Source organism: Sphaeramia orbicularis, chromosome 21 (assembly GCF_902148855.1).
Source record: "Sphaeramia orbicularis chromosome 21, fSphaOr1.1, whole genome shotgun sequence".
NCBI classification, from domain to species: Eukaryota; Metazoa; Chordata; class Actinopteri; order Kurtiformes; family Apogonidae; genus Sphaeramia; species Sphaeramia orbicularis.
Window position 1 is genome coordinate 34340891 of NC_043977.1, and position 22674 is coordinate 34363564.

The 22674-nt window shown below is 40.7% G+C and overlaps 2 protein-coding genes across 2 annotated transcripts; both read right to left on the bottom strand.

Annotated features, from left to right (window-relative positions):
• Positions 1 to 2565: 2565 nt before the first annotated feature.
• Positions 2566 to 8184, bottom strand: LOC115412003 (trace amine-associated receptor 7d-like). The gene is made up of 5 exons (XM_030124302.1): positions 8012 to 8184; positions 6383 to 6632; positions 5825 to 6148; positions 3190 to 3415; positions 2566 to 2618 (listed from the first exon to the last, which is right to left on the bottom strand). The coding sequence occupies exons 1-5, from the start codon at positions 8182 to 8184 to the stop codon at positions 2566 to 2568; spliced, it is 1026 nt and encodes a 341-aa protein (XP_029980162.1).
• A 9379-nt stretch (positions 8185 to 17563) lies between these two features.
• LOC115412004 (trace amine-associated receptor 13c-like) lies at positions 17564 to 19314 on the bottom strand. The gene is made up of 3 exons (XM_030124303.1): positions 19208 to 19314; positions 18134 to 18377; positions 17564 to 17893 (listed from the first exon to the last, which is right to left on the bottom strand). The coding sequence occupies exons 1-3, from the start codon at positions 19312 to 19314 to the stop codon at positions 17564 to 17566; spliced, it is 681 nt and encodes a 226-aa protein (XP_029980163.1).
• Positions 19315 to 22674: the final 3360 nt, after the last annotated feature.

Here is a 22674-nt window from a genome sequence, read left to right on the forward strand (position 1 = left end):
GTATCGATACGCCGACAGGCACGTACACGATCCGAGTGCACTGGTAGAGAAGCTGCGAATGAATGAAATGTTTGGAATGATATCACAATGCATCGGTTACTGAATATTTGTATCGATAAAATTCAATCCGATCAATAGAATATATTTTTACACTCATTTCAAAGTGTTACTATTTATTTGAGTAAAGTTTTTCTTTTCTTCAGACCCACGTTAATGTGCACGGCGGATTCGTGGATGTGTACACTGCACATTAACAGTTCTGCGGATGCATTGTGGCACGAGCGCCATAAATGAATACTGTAATGTCTGTATTTGAATCTGACAGACATAGAAGGGAGGCGACGACATGTGGTTTCTTAAAGTGTACTTTTTACTATATCAGCTGCATTGAATACTGCCATACATACTGGAGATGCTTCCTGAAAGCTGTGCCTGGCAGCGGCAGTTGCAAAAAACATGACACGGAAACAGCTGGAGCTCCGCTTCCCTCCAGCCCTTTGCGTGTCGTGTTTGTTGCAGCCATGTGATATCATATGGTTGCACTGCCACTGCCAGGAGGCTGCGCAAACCTCCGCTTCCCACAATGCACCTCGCCGCAAAATTCTGAAGATGCCCAAGTTACCTACCGCCTCTGTTTGTAAACAAATGAGCTGTTCATGGTGGAGTACACTTCGAAACTGTTCACCGAGAGGGAAGAGATTCAGGTGAGTAATCACAGAAAGACTTATGGATTCATGATACTGAGGATATGACTGGGGTTTGACAGATTTGATGGAAAATTGGTGATGAAAGTCTCCCGCAGCTATAAACTTAGACATACATATCTAACAGCTCATCCCAGAATACCTTGTCTCTTGAAGTGTTACAGTTACCTACATTACAAATACATTACAAATTGATTCAGCAAAGGAAGCAAGACGTTGAGTGTTAGAAACATGCAGAGAAACGACTTTGCAAACAAAGTCCTAACTTTTTCACTGACTGTGAGGCACGTGTTCTGAAACTGAACAATACCCCATAGAATCTCTATGGGGTTCAGGTCAGGTGAGTTTTCTGACCAATCAAGCACAGTAACACTATGGTTATTGAATCAGCTTTTGGTACCTTTGACAGTGTGGGCAGGTGCCATCTCCTGCTGGAAAATGAAATCAGCATCTTCATAAAGCTTGTCAGCAGAAGGAAGCATGAATTGCTCTAAAATGTCCTGGCAGATGGCTGCGTTGACTGTGGACTTCAGAAAACACAGTGGACCAACACCAGCAGATGCCATGGCAGAACAAACCAGCACTGACTGTGGAAGTCCAAAGTCCTCTTTTCAGATGAAGGTCCATTTTGCATATCATTTGGAAATCAAGGTCCAAGAGTCTGGAGGAAGAGTGGAGAGGCAAGGAATCCATGTTGCTTGAAGTCCAGTGTGAATTTTCCACAGTTAGTGATGATCAGGTCTTAATGCACAATTTGGATTATTTTTGTGAAATTCGATTTTTTTTGTGTGCTTGTTCATATTACAAATTAAATGCAGCTTCTATCAGTTCTCAGTATGAACTGAATGTGACCCTGAAGTGACCCACATGCGCAAAAGAGGTCCTGACATAATACGTGGCCACGCAGCATGCACTGTATTTATGGAAGTAAATATGGAGGCATCTGGTATCAACTTGTGTAGCACTGATAAAGTTTCTCTACAACCAAAGTCAGCACCAGTCAAATTACAGTCAAATAATTTTAAGTAGAAGATTAAAAAAGAGGAGAGCCAGGTTTTTTGCTTTGGCCTTTTGTGGGACAATGGCTGCTACATCTGTACAACGGAGTATTTGAATGGGGAGTCGGAGTCAGGAGTGGTGGGATAGTGATGTTAGTGGCTTCACTCACACAAACTTTATTCATAATTTTCGAATGACAAGAAGAACGATTAAATATATTTTTGACCGCCTCTCCGTAACACTCTCATGACAAGACACTCATCTTCGGCGACCTATATCTGTTCGCATGCGTGTTCCAGTCAGGCTGTAGTAACATTTCAATGATGTAAAGGTCGGATAAATGCAACCTGGCCGTTCAAACTCATGTAGTATTGCAAAATATTCAACACGTATTGTATTTAGGACCACATATGAAAGTGGCCTGGGTCGGATTTGAAAAAAATCAGATTTGTGCTGTTCAAACTGTCTTTAACAGGTCAGATACAGGTCAAATAGCAGCAAAAATTTGGATTTGGGCCACATTTGGCTGCAGTCTGAATGTAGCCTAAATCTCATGTAAAATTCATGCAAGCATCTAATAGTCTGTACCAGTGGGCCATAGACCTCATACAACCACAGCACCTCCCACAGGACACCCTGTCAGGTGGGAGGGAATGAATGGACTCATGTGCATGGTGGTGAAAGGACAAACAGTGTTTATTTAACAGAAAAACAAAACTGAGTAACTAACTGAGAACCTGAGGTTAGATGAACGCCAGAGTCCACTAGATGGCGATACAGTCGAGAGTTATGAGGTGAAATGGGATTAAATGACTTGGCGCTGCACAGTCACAGAGGAGCCCCTTATAAAAGCTCCTGATGGTCAGGTGTTGCAGCTGGGCAGCATGCAGCAGGTGAGTCTAATTGTTGATGAGTCTGAGAAGGGTCAGAAGCCACATAGGAGCGAACCGTGACACACCCCAAGGGATATGGTCAAATGCCTTCTCCAAATCTACAAACCACATGTAGATCAAATGGGGAAGCTCCCATGAACCCTGTAGCAATAGTAAGCCAAATTATTCTTAAACATAGAGCGTTGGTCTCTAGATTAATTCAATTACAGATTTGTAGTTGAAGATGCCTGCATCTGACTATTGAACCTTAAACGTAAATTAACCCAAACAATAATTTGGAAACTTTGCAAAAGTGGTGGAACTTTTTGACGGGACAGTGAACCCAGGTGTGAACAACAGTACACAAGCAAAACTGAGGCAGAGGATTTATACACACATAAAGAATTTATTGACTAACTAAGACATACAAATAACACAAATACAAGAGATAAATATGATAAAAAGGGAGCAGGAGATTAAGGACGGGGAAAAGTGGACTAAATTGGTATAGGGTTATATTCAAGATATTATCACGTTAGTGAGGTTAAGGTGAGGTAAACCTACTTAAATTGGAACAATGCCAACTCAGATAAGCCGGGAGTAAGTTTTCTTACAGGTTGTCGGTCTCTGAATGATGCGGGTCTTGGCTTTGTGGGAGGATCCGACACGGCTGGAGTGGCCCCGCAGCGACGTGGACAGGAACAGCTGGAACGGCTGGACGCAGTCTGGACGGCGGATGGAGGACGTGGTGATGACGTCTCTGACAGTTCGAAGCAGCAGCTGATGTTGGCACGGCCCGAGCAGAGAAGGCACGAGGAGGACCAACGAAGTGAGCGGAGACTCACGAAGTTAAAGAGCGTAGACTCCGAAGAGTACAGCAAGAAGCATGAGCAAGGAGCAAAAGCAGGAAGAGCACAAAAGGCAGGAAAAAGACAAAAACTCACAAAGTGTCAAAAGTACACAAGAAAAGGCGAAAAAGCACCGAAAGAAGTTGGATCTTCTTCCTTTATAGTTTGGCCAGGGGCCAACCCATTCCATCCTTCTCGTACATATTGATGAGTTATTGATCTCTTTGGGCCGTGCCTTCCTTTGTCCGTTTCGAGCGGGAAACCGCCTCCTTGTGCTGGTCATTTACATATTTCAGAGTATCACCTCTCTCTCCCCCCCTTAGGAGAGGGAGAGAGGACCTCATGCAGACTTGTAAGAAGACTTCTCCCAACTTTAAATAAGATCCTTAAATAAGATCCTTAAACTTTATACATCACCTTTAACCTCACTCAGCCTTAATAAACTAAATACCATTATGTGGACATGCTATAAACAGTAATATTCTTACTTTCAACATGAACACAAATAGGACACATGTATATGAACCCACAGGTCAGGCAAATGGCTTGGGCATAGATATACATGAAAGAGGTACCCTGTGGAGTAAAACCAACATTGACACATTTCTGTGAAACTAGTAATTACGGCAAAAGATACAGATTTTGCAAATCAGTCTTTTGTCCCTAGGATGCCTCCACCTCGGGGTAAACAGGAATGATGGGACACAGATGTTGAGGGGCAAAAGGGGTCGCCAAGTGTAAACATGATATCTGGGGTGCTCTCAGCTATCACGACAGGTGAGGATGGCTCTTGATGATGAACAGAAGAAAGTGAGCCTAAGTTTTATTGTCCTGGGTGCTTTAAATTAGAATAGTCTCCATTCTTTAAGATTATTCGTCATCATAAATGTCACTTGCAAAGGATGTCCAGGCACTGCCCTGGGTATCACCCAATCAGAATGGTGGTTAAGGAATGTGGTTTGACCCAGAGAGAGGGAGGTGGTGTAATTTACAATTCTGTTTTTTGAGTCTGTTCACTCACTCCACCGTCATGCGGCTACAACCCTCTAGGACCCTGTAGTGGGTGCAGAGCTGATCAAGTCAGGGTCAGGGTCAGGTCCTGGCATAGACCACATAGGTAGTTGCCTAGGTTGAGATCCGCTTAATTGGGTGCCGCTGGTAGGCAAAAAATCAAGAAAGAAAGAAAAATAAAGAAATAATAGTATTGGTAATGTGATCATTTCTGATGTTCTGTCTTAAAAATAAAGAAATGAGAAAGATAAAAAACTAAAAAAAAAAACTACAACCCCACCCTGTAATTTCTCAGGCGAGCTCTCCCTGACCCAGTGCTCACTGCTCACGTGATATGTGTGTGTGTGTGTGGGGGGGGGGGCAAATGGCTAGAGCCGAACCTGGTTACAGGCCAAATTATACTTTGTTCTACTATACAGGTAATGCATAGGTATAGGACAGCAGTACAGAGTGAACATAACATAACAACATAACAGAGCAGGTATCAGTGATAAAGACATGACATAGTCAGATGTATATTTGGTTGGGGTGGGTTGCAAAAGCAGATTGCAGCTGAAAAAACAAAGAATAGGAAGAAAAAGAAATTTAACATGGGCCTTGAATGAGGTTTGTCAAAGAACAAAATACTAAGATACTCTGAACTGACATTACACATAGTTACAGGGTTGGTTTGTTTTTTGCTGAAAATGATTTAAATCTCTAAATCAGGGGCGTCAAACTCAGATCCTCGAGGGCTGGTATCCTGCATGTTTTAGATGTTTCCCTCTTCCAACACACCTGATTCAAATGATAAGCCTATCATCAAGCTCTGCAGAAGCCTGATAACAACCGTCAGGCGTGCTGGAAGAGGGAAACATCTAAAACACACAGGATACCGGCCCTCGAGGATCTGAGTTTGACACCCCTGCTCTAAATGGTCTTGCCCCATCGTACCTCTCTGAGCTTCTGCACCCCTATACACCTAGTCAAGCTCTCAGGTCAGCGGACCAGCTGCTCTTCAGAGTTCCCAAAATTAGGCTGAAGCTCAGAGGGGACAACGTTTTCTGTAGAATGAACTGCTGCTGCACATTACACAGGCCTCGTCACTGTCTAATTTTAAAACTCTTCTTAAAACCGACTTCTTTTCTTTGGCTTTTCACACCACGTAGGTTGTTGATTTTATGTGCACGGATATTTTATCTGGGGCAGACAGTCAATTAATTTTTTTTATTTATGCATTATGTTTCATTGCATTTCTATCTTAGTATTGTATCTTCTTATTATGTTTTTACTGTGTTTATTTTATTGTACAGCACTTTGGAAACCTTTGTGTTCATTTCAATTTGTGCTTTTTACATAAAAATGGACTGTATTCTATCACAGTGAGGACTCATTTCATTGACTCCTAGACCATGGTGGAATCACAAGAGCCAGACTGCAGTATCTGCAAAGTGAATATTAGTCTAACAGCTTTTCTGAACCATGGATAGAATAAGGCATAAATCAGAGGATTTACACATGAATTTAAATACATAAAAAAAGTCATAAAAAAGAATAATGAAGGAATAAATGAGGTGTTAATTAGGGTCACAATATAATAAGGGCAGAAACATATTAAGAAGACAACAACAAGAACGCCAAGACTCCGGGCTGCTTTCAGCTCAGATTTGTTGGCGACTGCCTTCCCTGAACGCTGGGCTGTGATGGATGCGATGTGAGAACGCATGGCACGAGCCTGAGACACAGCCACCACAAACACACTCATGTACAGAGCAATAATGGCAGAAATTGGAAGAATAAATGTTGCAACAATGTCAATAGCACCAGCGACAAAGTAAATATAACTCACACACTCTCCCTGACAAATATGATACTTGCCCGGATGAGTCAGGTTATCATTTAAAATACCAAAACAATAACAACCAGAACAAAACCAACAGAGACAAATGCAAACTTTAACTCTTTTCACAGTGACCTTATGAGTGTAATGCAGAGGGTCACAGATAGCAACATAGCGGTCGACTGAGATGAGCACCATGTCTCCTACTGATGCAGAAACAGACAACCAAGCAAAAAATATATACATAGAACACATGGAGTCACCAAGAAACCAACAGGACAGTTTTAGGTGGATTTCTGCCGGCATCAGCACCAGGCCTACAAGGAGGTCAGACACAGCCAGAGAGAGGAGGAGGAGGTTGGTGGGTGTGTGGAGCTGTCTGAAGGAAAAGAAAAATCATGAAACAAATATTAAAACATGGGAAATGTAAAATCTACTACATGTAGCCAGTGGTGGACGGTAACTAAATACTTTTTTCAAGTCCTGTATTTCATTAACCCTTTCATATAGTGGTCACTACAGTGGACAGTTACTCCACAGCTTGACTCTTGTATATTCATGGGTTTTGTTGTTTTAGTTCCATATCAACCAACACAGTGGACACTTATGCATCATCTCATAAACTGCAATTCATACCATTATTGTAACTTTGCTGTTCTTGATTGGTTCTTGAGTGGAAATCAGTTGTTAATATTTATTTTTGTATATTATCTCCATGAAGTGAGTAATAACTAGTATTAGAATATGTTAAAATGTGAGAAAACATCAGATTAGCTGCATTAAACATGGTTTCATTTCACTGTTTTCATATCACTTTATGATATTGGGTTTTAAATACATGTTTCTTTGCTTCAAGAATAAAATTCATGGTGTAGCTGAATGGACATTTTTGTAACTCCATGAAAAACAGGTTGATTTAAAAAAAAAAAAAAAAAAAATCACATTGCTTTTTTTCATGCCTAAAGAGGGATTAAAAACACTCAGGAAAAAAAAAAAAATCTTGATTAAGGTTCTCATAATTCATGCATGAAAGGGTTAAAATTGGATGCACTTGCACTATTATTCAGCTTCATTTTTCAACTCCACTACATCTCAGAGGTAAAAAGGATACTTTTTACTCTGATATTCTTCAAAGAGCTTTGGCTCCTTTTTAGATTACACTTTCTCATCTTGTTTGTGTCCAGTGAAAACCGTTTTATGTCCAAATCCACATGAAACTTCATGTCAATGTCTATGATACTGACACTCAAAAACAGGTATGCAATGACAATGAAGGTATTTAGATTTTTAGAATGAATTAACCCTGTTGTTTTCTTGGATTACTTAAAAACCTTTTGGATAAACAGAAGATTACAGTACATGATCACAAAACTGAAAACAGGCCTGTTTTTCTGAAACTATGAAATTTTGACTTTTCAGACACAAGTGGTTTTCACAGGACATCAATACTACAAACCTGATCATCTACATATGATTTAATATGACACACTGCTGTTGATTAAACCTGTTACTATGAGCTTAGCCTCAAACATCTGCATCAATAAACACAACATGTACATTACAGCTGCAATAAACGATAAGGTTTTAAATGCATCAGGTTTAGTTAAATTAGAGTGTTTTCAGTGTACTACTTTTGTTTTTGCTTAAAAAAAAAAAAAAAAAAAAAAAAAAATTGCTTCTCCACCACTGCATCTACTTCAGTGTTTAAATTAGCTAATTAACAAAAAAAAAAAAGCTTTGTTGACAAAAAATATCTGCCTGAAATGGGCGACTGAGATGATGACCACCAGGTTTAGAGCCACAGTGAGTGGAGAGAAGATGAACAGCAGGATGTGATAGACCAGGACTTCAGTCTGAGAAACCATTGGCTTCAGGCAGGAGGCATTGAGGAGTTCTGGAAAACAGAGCTCTGCTCCTTCATGTGTTTCCATCAGTGAAACAGAGACACAATGCAAAGAGAGATATCAGGTCTCGGGGCTTATTAACTGTTTATCTGTGTTCTTGGTCATCCCTCCTTTCTCTCCACCTCTGATGGACAATGTTGTTCCTCCTCTCTCCCTCCTCCCTGGTCCTCCCCTGGGTCTGCATCTGGGGAGGGTACGCTTATGTAATGGTTAAGAATAGCACAAGCTAATTAAACAATAAGAGTGTTTCCATGATAAGATGGACATTTTCAGTGCTGTTTTCTGTTTTATTGCGCTATGTCACTTCACTGTGAAAGGACTGTTGGTGTTGGTGAAGCACATCCCGTCAAATGGACAATAGGGGGCGCTCTGGTTCTTCTCTCAGTCATTAAACCACTGACTTGAGACATGAAGAGCTGCTGTTGTTTTCTTAGAATAGAATAGAATAGAATAGAATAGAATAGAATAGAATAGAGTTTATTTGTCATTTGACAGCACAGTACAATGTACAGTACAGCAAATGAAACTGTAGTTCGATGTTAGGGACATGAGGCCGCAGCAAAACCTAGTCGTGCCACCTAGAACCCTTTCTTCGAAATATGCAGTGAAGAACATAGAAGATAATGCAAGCACATACATCATAAAAGACATCATACAGTTTTCACACGTTACACGTGGACACATGCTGGTACTTTTTCAATGGATTTGGTAGGATTTGGGGGTAGGGTGAAAAACATCGTTTTACTCCCCTAATACAGGTAAAAATGTGTTTTTCATGTACCAACATTGTATGAAAGCTGTATTATCATTATTGTTAGTCATTAAACCACTGACTTGAGACGTGAAGAGCCGCTGTTGTTTCTTACATTGTTTTACTCCCGCACAGGGATCCATTTTTGTTCAGTTCCTCTTTTTCTAACATCTAATATCATACTGTTTGTTTAACCCTTTCATGCATGAATTATGAGTACCTTAATCAAAGTTTTTTTTTCCTGAGTGTTTTTATCCCTCTTCAGGCATGAAAAAAAAAAAAAAAAAAAACGTGATTTTTTTTTTTTTTTTTTTAAATCAACCTGTTTTTCATGGAGTTACAAAAATGTCCACTCAGCTACACCATGAATTTTATTGTTGAAGCAAAGAAACATGTATTTAAAACCCAATATCATAAAGTGATATGAAAACAGTGAAATGAAACCATGTTTAATGCAGCTAATCTGATGTTTTCTCACATTTTAACATATTCTAATACTAGTTATTACTCACTTCATGGAGATAATATACAAAAATAAATATTAACAACTGATTTCCACTCAAGAACCAATCAAGAACAGCAAAGTTACAATAATGGTATGAATTGCAGTTTATGAGATGATGCATAAGTGTCCACTGTGTTGGTTGATATGGAACTAAAACAACAAAACCCATGAATATACAAGAGTCAAGCTGTGGAGTAAATGTCCACTGTAGTGACCACTATGCATGAAAGGGTTAACAAATAAATAGCTGAAGTTCAGCTGACTATGAGCTGGCACATGGGGCTCTAGCTTTTCCACAGAAAATTGCGAAATCCTTCAGTAATAATGCTTTGGTCAGCTGTGCCTCATCAAAACACCTAAAAATAATAAACAAAAGTGTGTGTGTGTGTGTGTGTGTGTGTGTGTGTGTGTGTGTGTGTGCATGGATGTGCACTACTTCCCTTACAAAATGCATCAAAGTTTGCATTGACTAAATTTTTCTCAAAATTGTTTTTTTTAGGAATTGTTTTAAATATCATACCTCTAGATTTATGAAATATCTGTCGTGTTGTGATCATAAACAATCATGCAATAATCATGCATCCAGGATGTGGTATGTACACTCCTGATCAAAATCTATTGACCAGTTGAAAAAATGCAAGAATTAACAAGTTGGACTGTTGGATCCTAAGAAGGTTCTAAGTAGAGTTTCAAAATGCAAAAGGAAGAAATGGGAGTGAGACAAAAAAAATTGAGTAAGCAATTTATTGAAAACAACAATTAAACTGAAATAGGCTGTTCATCAACTGATCAGAAGTTTAAGACCACAGCCTTTAAAAGACAAAATCTGTACAACAATGTGGATTCAGTGTCATTTTGTGTCAGATATTCATTCTGTCATGACCTGCTGATGGCAAAGACAAAAAAGCTTTCTCTCTTCGAAAGTGGTTGAATTTTTGAGCTGCATAAGCGAGGCCTCTGACAACACACCATCGCTGCTGAGGGTGGATGCAGTAAGACAGTCATTTTGAATTCCTTAAAAGATCCTGAGGGTTATGAAAAAAAAAAAGTCAAGTGGTAGACCCAAAAACATTTCACTGGCGCTGAGCAGGAGGATCCAATTGGCTGTCCGTAAAGACACAGGATGATCCTTGACCCAAATTAAGGCGGTTACTGCTGCCGACTGCAGCCCAATAACCATCAGACAACATCTGCCAGAGAAGAGCTTTAAGAACAAAAAACGTCTTCAAAGGCCTCGTCTCCTTCAACGCCACAAAACTGCCCATTTGGACTTTACAGTAGAGCACCAAACATGGGACATTGACAGGTGGAAGAAAGTTTTATTCTCTGATGAGAAAAAACTTAACCATGACGATCTTGATGGCTTCCAATGTTACTGGCATGACAAGGAGTTCCCACTGGAGATGTTTTCTAGGCGGCACAGTGGAGGGGGCGTGGCCATCCTAATGTGGGGTGCTTTTTCCTTCAGTAGAACAATGGAGCTTCAGGATGTACAGGGGTGTCAAACGGTGGCTGACTATGTGGAGATGTTGCAGGGATCATCCCTCATGGCTGAGGGTCTGTAATGGGTCTGTACGCCCAAAAACATGGTGTACACCCTTTTCCACACTCATGTTCAGATGTATTAAGAGTGAAACGAGCGTGGAAATGTGCGGTGCTCCACACCAAGTCCATGTCTGGTGTACGCACGTTTCTAGTACTTTTGAACATTTGGCGACACTTAGCGGTGATACTGGGTGTTGCGGGGTTCTTTCTCACACTGCTCAAAAATATAACACCACAGGCGTAGTTGAAAGTGCAAAAATGGTGGTGGTTTATTTTGCCGTCGGCCTCCCAAAGTGCAGTGCAATATTTACAAGTGAAGTCAAAAAAAAAATGGAAAAACAAAAAAAACACTATTTACAAATTTACAAAGTTCAAGAAAAAAAATGCATTTAAACAGAGTTCTTCCATAACTCACCAACAAATTGTCACACACTAAAAAAAATCTCACCAAGGTTCAGAATCAACAGCTCAGTTGCCAACTCTGAGAAGACTGACTCACCAGGGCTTCAGCAGCCTCCTTTTAAATGCTAAGCCCCTCCTTATGGGCTGGTCAAATAAAGACTTTTTTAACAAAATGTATTTTTACCAGTGTTTTTAAACACAATTATTCACAACTAAAATAAACATATAACACTTCACAATTCAATAGATTTTCCAATTAAATATCAAACCAAAATACCTTCTTCCTTGAAATAAAAAATACAGAAAACCAAAAACACTACATAATTAAATCACATGACTGGAAACTGCGCGAGATTTCCCCCATAATAATGCCCTGGAAATGACCCCTCGTTCTTGTCCCTTTGAGTGACGTGGCGGGCATGGCAGAACGCCGAGACAATACGGACCCAGGTAAGTGACTGAACTGTTGTACATATGTATGCAATTACTTGAAAAATGCGGCCGAGTGTGCACCCTCGGTTGCGCTATAGTTTGGATGGGGAAGAGAGTGTGAATGGCGAACTGATGAATGAGTGCAAACACGGACGGGGAGAGACTGAATGACATGAGTGTGTGTGTGCGCGTGCCTGTATGTGTGTGCGTGTGCCGGGTCGCGTGTGCTCCGCACGTAGCAGGAGACAGCGGAGACTCAGTGACGGGGTCGCTCCGTCACACTGGGAAACTGTTAATAATGTGAAAAAGGTCATTCCTCTGATTGATGTGCACATCAGAGAAACACAGATGAACAATTAACACACTGGCACGTCATCCTACTACCAGAGCAGCACATTCTCCCACCAGAACCAGACCAGCCCTGGACCCATCAATGCCCATCCTGCCAGGGAGAACATTCAGCCTGACAACAATGATATAAAGAGACAAGGACACAAAATTCACTAGTTGATTAATGCATTTAATATAGTGTTAATGTCTGTGACAACATGTATAGGTCAGTCATTGATGCTGGTGATTGCCTTCACAATGTCCTCATGTGACTCAGGTGAGCACAGACCCATGGCGGTCGAACGGGGATCAGCAGCTGGCTGTTGGCGGTCCAGAGGATCAGCTGATGTCAGGAGGCAGCAGGAAGCCCCCACGGGTCTGTGACATGAGGCTGTGACTCATGATTCTCACCTTCTTCTGCCTCATTGTCTTTTGGGAAATAATAAATTGAGTGATTAAACATGAGTCAAAGTTTTTGATTCCCTCTTTGATTTCCTGGCATGATTACACATGAACCTTTATCTTGTTTGACTGTGATCAGACTATAGTATGACCCGTAGAGTGAACAAATGTGTGACTTACACAAATAAAATACAAAAGCTATATTTACCTCGGGGGTGATTTGTAATTTGTCATTCTTTTGGACCGTCCTGCGTGTTCCCCTAATCTAAATCCAATTGAGAAAATTTGGGGATGGGTGGCAAGGGAAGTTTATAAAAATGGACATCAGTTCCAGACAGTGGATTCAAAATGACTGTCTTACTGCGTCCAACCTCAGTAGTGATGGTGCGTTGTCAGAGGTCTCGCTTATGCAGCTCAACAATCTGACCACATTCAAAGAGAGTAAGCTTTTTTGCCTTTGCCATCAGGAGATCATGACAGTGTGAATACCTGGCAGAAAATTACTCTGAATCCACATTTTTGTCTTTTAAAGGCTGTGGTCTTAAACTTTTGTTTGGTTGATGAACATCCTATTTCAGTTTAATTGTTGTTTTCAATATATTGCTTACTCAATTTTTTTTTATTTTTTCGTCTCACTCCCATTTCTTCTTTATGCATTTTGAAACTCTACTTAGAACCTTCTTCGGATCCAACAATGCAAAATGTAAATTCTTGCAATTTTTCAATTGGTCTTAAGATTTTGATCAGGAGTGTAAATGAGAAAAGTCTTTGTGTGATTATTGGAAACTGAAAAAGTGGAAATTGTGACTAATAAAAAGAAAAAAAAAATATAGCTGTTGACTCATGAGCCATTTCTTTGCTGCCATCTGATCTGTGCCTTGAAGTTCATATTAATTTGTTGTCTTTTGGTTGTAATGTACTAGGGATGGGAAGATTATCCGATACGTATCGATACGCTGACAGGCACGTACACGATCCGAGTGCACTGGTAGAGAAGCTGCGAATGAATGAAATGTTTGGAATGATATCACAATGCATCGGTTACTGAATATTTGTATCGATAAAATTCAATCCGATCAATAGAATATATTTTTACACTCATTTCAAAGTGTTACTATTTATTTGAGTAAAGTTTTTCTTTTCTTCAGACCCACGTTAATGTGCACGGCGGATTCGTGGATGTGTACACTGCACATTAACAGTTCTGCGGATGCATTGTGGCACGAGCGCCATAAATGAATACTGTAATGTCTGTATTTGAATCTGACAGACATAGAAGGGAGGCGACGACATGTGGTTTCTTAAAGTGTACTTTTTACTATATCAGCTGCATTGAATACTGCCATACATACTGGAGATGCTTCCTGAAAGCTGTGCCTGGCAGCGGCAGTTGCAAAAAACATGACACGGAAACAGCTGGAGCTCCGCTTCCCTCCAGCCCTTTGCGTGTCGTGTTTGTTGCAGCCATGTGATATCATATGGTTGCACTGCCACTGCCAGGAGGCTGCGCAAACCTCCGCTTCCCACAATGCACCTCGCCGCAAAATTCTGAAGATGCCCAAGTTACCTACCGCCTCTGTTTGTAAACAAATGAGCTGTTCATGGTGGAGTACACTTCGAAACTGTTCACCGAGAGGGAAGAGATTCAGGTGAGTAATCACAGAAAGACTTATGGATTCATGATACTGAGGATATGACTGGGGTTTGACAGATTTGATGGAAAATTGGTGATGAAAGTCTCCCGCAGCTATAAACTTAGACATACATATCTAACAGCTCATCCCAGAATACCTTGTCTCTTGAAGTGTTACAGTTACCTACATTACAAATACATTACAAATTGATTCAGCAAAGGAAGCAAGACGTTGAGTGTTAGAAACATGCAGAGAAACGACTTTGCAAACAAAGTCCTAACTTTTTCACTGACTGTGAGGCACGTGTTCTGAAACTGAACAATACCCCATAGAATCTCTATGGGGTTCAGGTCAGGTGAGTTTTCTGACCAATCAAGCACAGTAACACTATGGTTATTGAATCAGCTTTTGGTACCTTTGACAGTGTGGGCAGGTGCCATCTCCTGCTGGAAAATGAAATCAGCATCTTCATAAAGCTTGTCAGCAGAAGGAAGCATGAATTGCTCTAAAATGTCCTGGCAGATGGCTGCGTTGACTGTGGACTTCAGAAAACACAGTGGACCAACACCAGCAGATGCCATGGCAGAACAAACCAGCACTGACTGTGGAAGTCCAAAGTCCTCTTTTCAGATGAAGGTCCATTTTGCATATCATTTGGAAATCAAGGTCCAAGAGTCTGGAGGAAGAGTGGAGAGGCAAGGAATCCATGTTGCTTGAAGTCCAGTGTGAATTTTCCACAGTTAGTGATGATCAGGTCTTAATGCACAATTTGGATTATTTTTGTGAAATTCGATTTTTTTTGTGTGCTTGTTCATATTACAAATTAAATGCAGCTTCTATCAGTTCTCAGTATGAACTGAATGTGACCCTGAAGTGACCCACATGCGCAAAAGAGGTCCTGACATAATACGTGGCCACGCAGCATGCACTGTATTTATGGAAGTAAATATGGAGGCATCTGGTATCAACTTGTGTAGCACTGATAAAGTTTCTCTACAACCAAAGTCAGCACCAGTCAAATTACAGTCAAATAATTTTAAGTAGAAGATTAAAAAAGAGGAGAGCCAGGTTTTTTGCTTTGGCCTTTTGTGGGACAATGGCTGCTACATCTGTACAACGGAGTATTTGAATGGGGAGTCGGAGTCAGGAGTGGTGGGATAGTGATGTTAGTGGCTTCACTCACACAAACTTTATTCATAATTTTCGAATGACAAGAAGAACGATTAAATATATTTTTGACCGCCTCTCCGTAACACTCTCATGACAAGACACTCATCTTCGGCGACCTATATCTGTTCGCATGCGTGTTCCAGTCAGGCTGTAGTAACATTTCAATGATGTAAAGGTCGGATAAATGCAACCTGGCCGTTCAAACTCATGTAGTATTGCAAAATATTCAACACGTATTGTATTTAGGACCACATATGAAAGTGGCCTGGGTCAGATTTGAAAAAAATCAGATTTGTGCTGTTCAAACTGTCTTTAACAGGTCAGATACAGGTCAAATAGCAGCAAAAATTTGGATTTGGGCCACATTTGGCTGCAGTCTGAATGTAGCCTAAATCTCATGTAAAATTCATGCAAGCATCTAATAGTCTGTACCAGTGGGCCATAGACCTCATACAACCACAGCACCTCCCACAGGACACCCTGTCAGGTGGGAGGGAATGAATGGACTCACGTGCATGGTGGTGAAAGGACAAACAGTGTTTATTTAACAGAAAAACAAAACTGAGTAACTAACTGAGAACCTGAGGTTAGATGAACGCCAGAGTCCACTAGATGGCGATACAGTCGAGAGTTATGAGGTGAAATGGGATTAAATGACTTGGCGCGGCACAGTCTCAGAGGAGCCCCTTATAAAAGCTCCTGATGGTCAGGTGTTGCAGCTGGGCAGCATGCAGCAGGTGAGTCTAATTGTTGATGAGTCTGAGAAGGGTCAGAAGCCACATAGGAGCGAACCGTGACACACCCCAAGGGACATGGTCAAATGCCTTCTCCAAATCTACAAACCACATGTAGATCAAATGGGGAAGCTCCCATGAACCCTCTAGGACCCTGTAGTGGGTGCAGAGCTGATCCAGTCAGGGTCAGGTCCTGGCATAGACCACATAGGTAGTTGCCTAGGTTGAGATCCGCTTAAGTGGGTGCCGCTGGTAGGCAAAAAATCAAGAAAGAAAGAAAGAAAGAAAAATAAAGAAATAATAGTATTGGTAATGTGATCATTTCTGATGTTCTGTCTTAAAAATAAAGAAATGAGAAAGATAAAAAACTAAAAAAAAAAAAAAACTACAACCCCACCCTGTAATTTCTCAGGCGAGCTCTCCCTGACCCAGTGCTCACTGCTCACGTGATATGTGTGTGTTTGTGGGGGGGGCAAATGGCTAGAGCCGAACCTGGTTACAGGCCAAATTATACTTTGTTCTACTATACAGGTAATGCATAGGTATAGGACAGCAGTACAGAGTGAACATAACATAACAACATAACAGAGCAGGTATCAGTGATAAAGACATGACATAGTCAGATGTATATTTGGTTGGGGTGGGTTGCAAAAGCAGATTGCAGCTGAAAAAACAAAGAATAGGAAGAAAAATAAATTTAACATGGGCCTTGAATGAGGTTTGTCAAAGAACAAAATACTAAGATACTCTGAACTGACATTACACATAGTTACAGGGTTGGTTTGTTTTTTGCTGAAAATGATTTAAATCTCTAAATCAGGGGCGTCAAACTCAGATCCTCGAGGGCTGGTATCCTGCATGTTTTAGATGTTTCCCTCTTCCAACACACCTGATTCAAATGATAAGCCTATCATCAAGCTCTGCAGAAGCCTGATAACAACCGTCAGGCGTGCTGGAAGAGGGAAACATCTAAAACACACAGGATACCGGCCCTCGAGGATCTGAGTTTGACACCCCTGCTCTAAATGGTCTTGCCCCATCGTACCTCTCTGAGCTTCTGCACCCCTATACACCTAGTCAAGCTCTCAGGTCAGCGGACCAGCTGCTCTTCAGAGTTCCCAAAATTAGGCTGAAGCTCAGAGGGGACAACGTTTTCTGTAGAATGAACTGCTGCTGCACATTACGCAGGCCTCGTCACTGTCTAATTTTAAAACTCTTCTTAAAACCCACTTCTTTTCTTTGGCTTTTCACACCACGTAGGTTGTTGATTTTATGTGCAGAGATATTTTATCTGGGGCAAACAGTCTATTTTTTTTTTTTTTTTTATTCATGTATTATGTTTCATTGCATTTCTATCTTAGTATTGTATCTTCTTCTCATGTTTTTATTATGTTTATTTTATTGTACAGCACTTTGGAAACCTTTGTGTTCATTTCAATTTGTACATTATACATAAAAATGGACTGTATTCTATCACAGTGAGGACTCATTTCATTGACTTCTAGACCATGGTGGAATCACAAGAGCCAGACTGCAGTATCTGCAAAGTGAATATTAGTCTAACAGCTTTTCTGAACCAAGGATAGAATAAGGAATAAATCAGAGGATTTACACATGAATTTAAATACATAACATAAGTCATATAAAAGAATAATGAAGGAATAAATGAGGTGTCTGTTTGAGTCACAATATAATAAGGGCAGAAACATATTAAGAAGACAACAACAAGAACACCAAGACTCCGGGCTGCTTTCAGCTCAGATTTGTTGCCGACTGCCTTCCCTGAACGCTGGGCTGTGATGGATGTGATGTGAGAACGCATGGCACGAGCCTGAGACACAGCCACCACAAACACACTCATGTACAGAGCAATAATGGCTGAAATTGGAAGAATAAATGTTGCAACAATATCAATAGCACCAGCGACAAAGTAAATATAACTCATACACTCTCCCTGACAAATATGATACTTGCCCAGATGAGTCAGGTTATCATTTAAAATACCAAAACAATAACAGCCAGAAGAAAACCAACAGAGACAAATGCAAACTTTAACTCTTTTCATAGTGACCTTATGAGTGTAATGCAGAGGGTCACAGATAGCAACATAGCGGTCGACTGAGATGAGCACCATGTCTCCTACTGATGCAGAAACAGACAACCAAGCAAAAAATGTATACAAAGAACACACGGAGTCACCAAGAAACCAACAGGACAGCTGTAGGTGGATTCCTGCCGGCATCAGCACCAGGCCTACAAGGAGGTCAGACACAGCCAGAGAGAGGAGGAGGAGGTTGGTGGGTGTGTGGAGCTGTCTGAAGGAAGAGAAAAATCGTTAAACAAATATTAAAACATGGGAAATGTAAAATCTACTACATGTAGCCAGTGGTGGAGGGGAACTAAATGCTTTTTTCATGTCCTGTATTTCATTAAAATTGGATGCACTTACACTATTATTCAGCTTCATTTTTCAACTCCACTACATCTCAGAGGTAAAAAGGATACTTTTTACTCTGACATTCTTCAGAGAGCTTTAGCTCCTTTTTAGATTACACTTTCTCATCCTGTTTGTGTCCAGTGAAAACCATTTAATGTCCAAATCCACTTGAAACTTCAAATGTCAATGTCTATGATACTGACACTCAAAAACATGTATGGACTGACAATGAAGGTATTTAGACTTTTAGAATGAACTGACCCTTTTGTTTTCTTGGATTACTTAAAAACCTTTTGGATAAACAGAAGATTACAGTACATGATCACAAAGCTGAAAACAGGCCTATTTTTCTGAAACTATGAAATTTTGACTTTTCAAACACAAGTAGTTTTCACAGGACATCAATACCACAAACCTGATCATCTACATATGATTTAATATGACACACTGTTGTTGATTAAACCTGTTACTATGAGCTCAGCCTCAAACATCTGCATCAATAAACACAACATGTACATTACAGCTGCAGTAAACGATAAGGTCTGTGAATGCATCAGGTTTAGTTAAATTAGAGTGTTTTCAGTGTACTACTTTTGTTTTTGCTTAAAAAAAAAAAATTGCTTCTCCACCACTGCATCTAGTTCAGTGTTTATATTAGCTGATTAACAAACAAAAAAAAAAAAAGCTTTGTTGACAAAAAATATCTGCCTGAAATGGGCGACTGAGATGATGACCACCAGGTTGAGAGCCACAGTGAGTGGAGAGAAAATGAACAGCAGGATGTGATAGACCAGGACTTCAGTCTGAGAAACCATTGGTTTCAGGCAGGAGGCATTGAGGAGTTCTGGAAAACAGAGCTCTGCTCCTTCATGTGTTTCCATCAGTAAAACAGAGACACAATGCAAAGAGAGATATCAGGTCTTGGAGCTTATTAACTGTTTATCTGTGTTCTTGGTCATCCCTCCTTTTTCTCCACCTCTGATGGACAATGTTGTTCCTCCTCTCTCCCTCCTCTCTGGTCCTCCCCTGGGTCTGCATCTGGGGAGGGTATGCTTATGTAATGGTTAAGAATAGCACAAGCTAATTAAACAATAAGAGTGTTTCCATGATAAGATGGACATTTTCAATGCTTTTTTCTGTTTTATTACACTATGTCACTGTGAAAGGACTGTTGGTGGTGGTGAAGCACATCCCGTCAAATGGACAATAGGGGGCGCTCTGGTTCTTCTCTCAGTCATTAAACCACTGACTTGAGACATGAAGAGCCGCTGTTGTTTCTTACATCGTTTTACTCCCCTAATACAGGGGCAGTGGTTACAACATTTGAAGGCACTGCTGGGATGAGTAACACGAGGGCTAGCTTATTCCAGAAGAAACCCCAGTTGCTGCTCATCCCTCCAAACAACCCAGACGGACGGCCGAGAGAAAAATAAAGTGCCGTTAACGGACAGGAAACTGCATGAGTAAAGCCTGCTATCTAAGGTGAAGCTAAAACCACTAGGAAAGCTAAGCTAAGATTCGGAGCTAACGCTAACTCTGTTAAAGTGCAAAACTCTGTGTCATCACGTGTAAAGAAATAAGATGGAGCCGACGGAGATTGAACAAGTACAGCTAGAAGTAATCCAAGCACTGTGCAGGCTGTCTCAGGAGAATCTTGTAGATTTCTGTGCATCTGTGGGCATTGCTGCACGTGAAATGGTACAAAATAAGCCCTGGATAGTACTAATAATAATGATAAGCTCGCACTTGCAGTGGGAGGAGTTCAAAGAGCAGGAGGATCAGGGCATGTCTGAGCTACTGTTTATGAAGGACAAAATAGATGAATATGGAAAGGCAGGAGAACTTTCTATGACTGATAACCCACTGGAGCAGACTGTACAAACAGAACAAAGTGAAGTAGTTGAGACTGTTAACCAGACTAATGTACAAGTTGCGCACCAGAACACCACAGATAACAAAACAGATGAACAGTATAAACTGGCAAAAGAAATTGAGGCTTTACAAATCAAGTTAATTTTAATTCAACAGCAAAGTGAAAATAAAGCTAATTTCCCAATTAGCCAGTCCGGGCCTGCATTGTACTCACTGGGAGGACATTAATAGGGTCAGTGCAACCTGTTCACGCTGTTTACCCCGCCTCGATTTTCCAGTCAAATTCTGCAGTCCCAGCCTCAGCAAGCCAAGTTGGGGCAGAAGAAGAACAAAATGGCACTTGGGACCCCCCTGTAGACTTAAGTCACCTGCCTGAAAATGAAAGGTCAGTAATACAATAAATGTTAAAGGTGCTGGAGACTTTCGTGACCAATTTTTCATCAAATCTGTAAAACCTCAGTCATAGCCTAAGTTATCACGAATCTGTAAGTCTTTCTGTGATTACTCACCTGAATCTCTTGCATTAACAACGGTGAACAATTTCGAAGTGCCATCCACTATAAACAAACGGTGTGTTTACAAACCAACCCAGGACGTAACTCGGGCATCTTTGGAATTTTGTCGCGACATGCATTGTGGGAAGCGAAGGCTCGCGCAGCCACCTGACAGCAGCAGCTGGAACAGACACGATCGGAAACAGCAGGAACTCCCTTCCTTCTGTGCCTATTCCTCCAGCCGTTTCCGCATTTTCACGTGTTTGTTTCATTCATATAATACCATATGGTCGCGCTGCCTTTGCCACTGTCAGGTGGCTGCGCAAACCTCCGTTTCCCACAGTACACGCCGCGACAAAATTCCGAAGATTCCCGAGTGACCTCCTCGGTCGGTTTGTAAACACACGGGTTGTTTATAGTGGATGGCACTTCAAAATTGTTCACCGTAATGCAAGAGATTCAGGTGAGTAATCACAGAAAGACTTACAGATTTGTGATACTTAGGCTATGACTGAGGTTTTACAGATTTGATGAAAAATTGGTCATGAAAGTCTCCAGCACCTTTAAGAGAAGAATGTGAATCCTTTTCCAAATCAGAAAATGGCATTGGATGTATTGATGAGTTACAGGTATCCATATCTCTAAAAGACACTGAGCAAGTTGCCAAGACTTACCTGTCTGTGCCCAAGCCGTTGTACAGAGAAAAGAAAGACTATCTACATGATGTCATCATACAAGGTTGGGTTGCAAAATGTCATTCACCATAAGCAGCTCCTGTAGTGTGTGTATGGAAAAAATGCAGAGGGCTCAGATTGTGCATAGATTACCATGAGCTGAACAAGAAAACAATTCCTGACCGCCAGCCAATACCCAGGGACCACAATGAGACATATTTGTCTTATGGTGAATAATAGAAGTTGTGGGAATATGATGATGCTTCATATGCTAAACAATAACACTACTAATGGTAATGCCTTAAATATGTTAATTTTGTTTGATAAGCTTTAATATGTTCAGTATCATTCATGCACTTAAATGCATTTATTTCTGGGTTTTAAGCATTCTTATGTTGGTTAAGATGCCAGGACGACATCTAATTTCCAAGAGATGTGTGTAATGGGTAAGAATAGCACAAGCTTATTAATACATTTTTTGCATTATCATTGTTTGTGACTGAAATAATAGTCGAACTAATAGTAAAAGTAAATGTAAGACAATAAGAGTGCTTCCATGATAAGATGGACATTTTCAGTGCTGTTTTCTGTTTTATTGTGCTATGTCACTTTACTGTGAAAGGACTGTTGGTGAAGTGCATCCAGTCAAATGGACAATAGGGGGACCTCCGGTTCTTCTCTCAGTCATTAAACCACTGACTTGAGACGTGAAGAACCGCTGTTGTTTTCTTACATCGTTTTACTCCCCTAATACAGGTAAAAATGTGTTTTTCATGTACCAACTAGAAGCACTCGGAGAGCGCAGACCTCCGCCAAGGCTGATCAGTGGCCCCCCCTGTGGGCCCCCCCACCCCCGATCACCACCAAAATTTAATCATTTCTTCCTTATCCCATTTCCAACAAACCCTGAAAATTTCATCCAAATCTGTCCATAACTTTTTGAGTTATGTTGCACACTAACGGACAGACAAACAAACAAACAAACAAACAAACCCTGGCAAAAACATAACCTCCTTGGCGGAGGTAACAATGTATGAAAGCTGTATTATAATTATTGTTAGTCATTAAACCACTGACTTGAAACATGAAGAGCCACTGCTGTTTTCTTACATTGTTTTACTCCTCTAATACAGGG